The following is a 5,523-nucleotide window of genomic DNA, read 5'->3' on the forward strand; positions in this document are numbered from 1 at the left end:
CAGCATGTGGGATCTTCCCGGACCAGGGCTGGAACCCGTGTCCCCTGCATTGGCAGGTGGCTTCCTAACCACTGTGCCATCAGGGAAGCCCCTGGAGTATACTGTTTTTTTTTTTGCAGTATGCTGGCCTCTCACTGTTGTGGCCTCTCCCCGTTGTGGGGCACAGGCTCCGGACATGCAGGCTCAGTGGCCATGGCTCACGGGCCTAGCCACTATGCGGCATTTGGGATCTTCCCGGACTGGGGCACGAACCCGTGTCCCCTGCATCGGCAGGCAGACTCTCAACCACTGCACCACCAGGGAAGCCCTGGAGTATATTCTTGACAGAAGGAAATTTCCGTTTTGACTAAGCATTGAAGAAAACTGAATCTTTGACTTATCTTTCACATGCCTGATGATTGAAATAATTTTCCACAGAATAACTTCTGGTTTTATACTTTTCAGTTCTTTTTTTCTTCTTCAAACGCACATGCTTTGAGAGCTGTGAAGTGCAAGACATGGCTATATTGTAAGGTGGTTTTTGTCCTTACGCTTTGTGTCTTGTGCTAGTTATGTCAGTAGAGTAGTCAGTAAGAGTACTGGAAGTTATTCCTGGAATGGGATATTATATAGTCAATTACATATGGTGGTGTCTGAAAATCACATAATAGCCTCACTTAAAACATCTCCTTAGCCAGATTTCAAGAAAGCCTGTGACCAATCCAATATGATCCAACATAGCAGAATATGATAGAAGGAAAATTGACAAAGAAATAGACGCTGGACTTACCTGATGGAAATTAAAATATCTCACTTTGACAATTTTGCAAAAACCTATAATTACATGAACTAATTTCTAGGGTTCTTCGTAGGACCTAAAAAGGAACCCATAGAGTTGTGGAACAACAATAGAAGCTACTGTGATGAGAAGCCCGGGCACCACAACAAGGAGTAGCCCCCGCTCGCCGCAACTAGAGAAAGCCTGCATGCAGCACTGAAGACCCAACACAGCCAAGATAAAAATAAATAAATAAAAATAAATAAATTTATCTTTTAAAAAGTAATACTCAGGTTTGAGGCATGAGAAATTTGATGAGGAGAAATTAGCTAATGTTTGCAGAACTTTTAAAATATCAAACTCAGTCTCTAAGATTTTAGCATTCTATACAACATCGGTTACTTATTAGTGGTTTGGGAAGGCCAATTTAAAATTTTCTCATCTTACTGTATTGAAATTCACGGCCCTAATGTTTCCCACGTTGACTATATGAATGATGAAGAAAAGTCAATCATGTATTTCATTTCCAACTGGACAGAAAACAATATTTTAAAAAGTGTTTGGTCTACTGACTTTTGATTTCTCCTAAGGCAAATGTATAGGTAATTTTTATTCCCTGATTAGGAGAAAAATGGTGGAAGAGGGCAGGGTTAAGAATTAAGATTTCAAGAGCATGAGAGGTAGATGGCCAACCATAGTTCCTAAGGTTCGGTGCCTGTAACTGTTGCCACCACTTAAGCATGCCAAAGCAGTGGTATGGCTGCTGCGCTCGTGTTTGCTACCACTAGAAACATTCTTGCCAGTAGTGGCGGCAGCGGGACTCAATTACCCCCTTTTTTCACTCTCTCCAGAAGCTCCAGATGGCGTCTTCCGTGGGCAACGTGGCCGACAGCACAGAACCAACGAAACGTATGCTTTCCTTCCAAGAGTTAGCTGAGTTGGCACATCGAGAATATCAGGCAGGAGATTTTGAGACAGCTGAGAGACACTGCATGCAGCTCTGGAGACAAGAGCCAGGCAATACTGGTGTACTTTTATTACTTTCATCTATACACTTCCAGTGTCGAAGGCTGGACAGATCTGCCCACTTTAGTACTCTGGCAATTAAACAGAACCCTCTTCTGGCAGAAGCCTATTCGAATTTGGGGAATGTGTACAAGGAAAGAGGGCAGTTGCAGGAAGCAACTGAGCATTACCGGCATGCATTGCGTCTCAAACCAGATTTCATCGATGGTTATATTAACCTGGCAGCCGCTTTGGTAGCAGCAGGTGACATGGAAGGGGCAGTACAAGCTTACGTCTCTGCTCTTCAGTACAATCCTTCTTTGTAATGTGTTCTCAGTGACCTGGGGAACCTGCTCAAAGCCCTGGGTGGCTTAGAAGAAGCCAAGGCATGTTATTTGAAAGCAATTGAGATGCAACCGAACTTTGCAGTAGCTTGGAGTAATATTGGCTGTGTTTTCAATGCACAAGGGGAGATTTGGCTTGCAATTCATCACTTTGAAAAGGCTGTCACCCTTGACCCCAATTTTCTGGATGCTTATATCAATTTAGGAAATGTCTTCAATGAGGCACGGATTTTTGACAGAGCTGTGGCAGCTTACCTTCGTGCCCTAAGCTTGAGTCCAAATCATGCAGTGGTACATGGCAACCTGGCTTGTGTATACTATGAGCAAGGCCTGATGGATCTGGCAATAGACACCTACAGGCGAGCTATTGAATTGCAACCACATTTCCCTGATGCTTACTGCAACCTAGCCAACGCTCTCAAAGAGAAGGGCAGTGTTGCTGAAGCAGAAGATTGTTATCATACAGCTCTCCGGCTGTGTCCCACCCATGCAGACTCTCTGAATAACCTAGCCAATATCAAAGGAGAACAGGGAAACAGTGAAGAGGCAGTTCGCTTGTATCGTAAAGCATTAGAGCTCTGCCCAGACTTTGCTGATGCCCATTCAAATTTAGCAAGTGTATTGAAGCAGCAGGGAAAACTGCACGAAGCTCTGATGCATTATAAGGAGGCTATTCGAATCAGTCCTACCTTTGCTGATGCGTACTGTAATATGGGAAACACTCTATGGGAGATGCAGGATGTTCAGGGAGCCTTGCAGTGTTATACTCGTGCCGTGCAGATCAACCCTGCATTTGCGGATGCCCACAGCAATCTGGCTTCCATTCACCAGGATTCAGGGAATATTCCAGAAGCAATTGCTTCTTATCGCACTGTTCTGAAGCTTCAACCTGATTTTCCTGACGCTTATTGTAATTTGGCTCATTGCCTGCAGGTTGTCTGTGATTGGACAGACTATGATGAGCGAATGAAGAAGTTGGTCAGCATTGTGGCTGACCAGTTGGAGAAGAATAGGTTGCCTTCTGTGCAGCCTCATCATAGTATGCTCTATCCTCTTCCTCATGGCTTCAGGAAGGCTATTGCTGAGAGGCATGGGAACCTCTGCTTGGCTAATATAAGTGTCCTTCATAAACCACCGTATGAACATCCAAAAGACTTGAAGCTCAGTGATGGTCGACTGCGTGTAGGATACGTGAGTTCTGACTTTGGGAACCATCCTACTTCTCACCTTATGCAGTCTATTCCAGGCATGCACAATCCTGATAAATTTGAGATATTCTTTTATGCCCTGAGCCCACATGATGGCACAAACTTCCTAGTTAAGGTGATGGCAGAAGCCTATCATTTCACTGATCTTTCTCAGATTCCATGCAATGGGAAAGCAGCTGATCACATCCATCAAGATGGTATACACATCCTTGTAAATATGAATGGTTATACCAGGGGTGCTCGAAATGAACTCTTTGCTCTCAGGCCAGCTCCTATTCAGGCAATGTGGCTGGGGTACCCTGGGACTAGTGGCGTGCTATTCATGGATTATATCATCACTGATCAGGAAACGTCACCTGCTGAAGTTGCTGAGCAGTATTCTGAGAAACTGGCTTATATGCCCCATACGTTCTTTATTGGTGATCATGCTAATATGTTCCCTCACCTGAAGAAAAAAGCCGTCATCGATTTTAAGTCCAATGGGCACCTTTATGACAATCGGATTGTGCTGAATGGCATCGACCTCCAAGCATTTCTTGATAGTCTATCAGATGTGCAAATAGTCAAGATGAAATGTCCTGATGGAGAAGACAACGCAGACAGCAGTAATACAGCTCTTAATATGCCTGTCATTCCTATGAATACTGTTGCAGAAGCAGTTATTGAAATGATTAACAGAGGACAAATTCAGATTACAATGAATGGATTCAGTATTAGCAATGGCCTGGCAACTACCCTGATCAACAATAAGGCTGCCACTGGAGAGGAGGTTCCCCGTACCATTATTGTAACCACACGTTCTCAGTACGGGTTACCGGAAGATGCCATTGTGTACTGTAACTTTAATCAGTTATACAAAATTGACCCATCTACTTTGCAGATGTGGGCAAATATTCTGAAGCGTGTTCCCAATAGTGTACTCTGGCTGTTGCGTTTTCCAGCAGCAGGAGAAGCTAATATTCAACAGTACACACAAAATATGGGCCTTCCCCCGAACCGTATCATTTTTTCCCCTGTTGCTCCTAAAGAGGAACATGTTCGGAGAGGCCAGCTGGCTGATGTCTGCTTGGACACTCCACTCTGTAATGGCCACACCACAGGGATGGATGTCCTTTGGGCAGGGACCCCCATGGTGACTATGCCAGGAGAGACTCTTGCTTCCCGAGTTGCAGGTTCCCAGCTCACTTGTTTAGGCTGTCTTGAGCTGATTGCTAAAAATAGGCAAGAATATGAAGAGATAGCTGTGAAACTGGGAACTGATCTCGAATACCTGAAGAAAATTCGTGGCAAAGTCTGGAAGCAGAGAACATCTAGCCCTCTGTTCAACACCAAACAATACACAATGGAACGAGAGCGGCTCTACCTACAGATGTGGGAGCATTATGCAGCTGGCAACAAACCTGATCACATGATTAAGCCGGTTGAAGTCACTGAGTCGGCCTAAATAATGACTGTGTGCCCAGGAGAATTACCCCTGTAGCTGAGCCTCAACCTTCTGGGGGAAAGGGAACTACTTTTTCAATATCATGGTGCAGATGGGTGACAGACAATGATAAGAAATAGCACAGCCAGACTTGCTTCCTGCATGATCACGATAGGGAGAGACCCAAGAGATGCGAAACTGCTGTTCCACAAGGAGTCTCCATCGAATTTTGCAGCAGCCAGGTGTCTGGAGGGTCTGGAAGGTAAGTCTGGAAGGTCTGATCTCCCTTGGTCTTCCAGGGGATGGATGGTTAGTGTGGAAGGGAGATAGAGATTGCCCAGCCATTTTGTGATTATCATGGATTGATTGAGTCTTCTGAATTAATTTTTTTCTTTATATTTTGGGTATTGGAGCTTTTAAAAATGTTTGGTTTCAGGTATTTTTATTCATGTGAAGTGTATATGATTCTCTTGAGATAAGGTTTTAAGCTAAAATATTCCTTGTTTTAGTTTCTGAACTCTACCGATAAATGGGGACTTTGCTGGTGTAGTCTTTTTAGAGGTTTTATAAACCACTTGAGCCTCTATCAGTCACTTTAGTGTCTGACATAACGTTTGGAAGTCTCAGTGCTTTGTTGGTTTGTAGATGATGGCTTCAATTCTTTTTCTGGTCCGTTTCCTTCTTCCCTTCCCCCCACTTTAAAAATTCTCCTGTAACTTGGCTAACAAAATACCAAGTGTGATTCAAAACCTCCCAGAGTGTTTCTCTTCAACACATCATCTGGTG

General features: G+C 44.1%; 1 protein-coding gene across 1 annotated transcript; it reads left to right on the forward strand.

Moving 5' to 3' along the window:
- Positions 1 to 1,444: 1,444 nt before the first annotated feature.
- LOC309801633 (UDP-N-acetylglucosamine--peptide N-acetylglucosaminyltransferase 110 kDa subunit-like) lies at positions 1,445 to 5,193 on the forward strand. The gene is given in 2 exon segments (XM_082646720.1): positions 1,445 to 2,085; positions 2,089 to 5,193. Coding segments are annotated over 2 exon segments (3,138 nt in total). The 5' UTR covers positions 1,445 to 1,617; the 3' UTR covers positions 4,759 to 5,193.
- The last annotated feature ends 330 nt before the right edge of the window (positions 5,194 to 5,523 follow it).

The sequence above is a fragment of the Mesoplodon mirus genome (genome assembly GCF_964341445.2).
Source record: "Mesoplodon mirus genome assembly, contig: SUPER_3_unloc_12, whole genome shotgun sequence".
NCBI classification, from domain to species: domain Eukaryota; kingdom Metazoa; phylum Chordata; class Mammalia; order Artiodactyla; family Ziphiidae; genus Mesoplodon; species Mesoplodon mirus.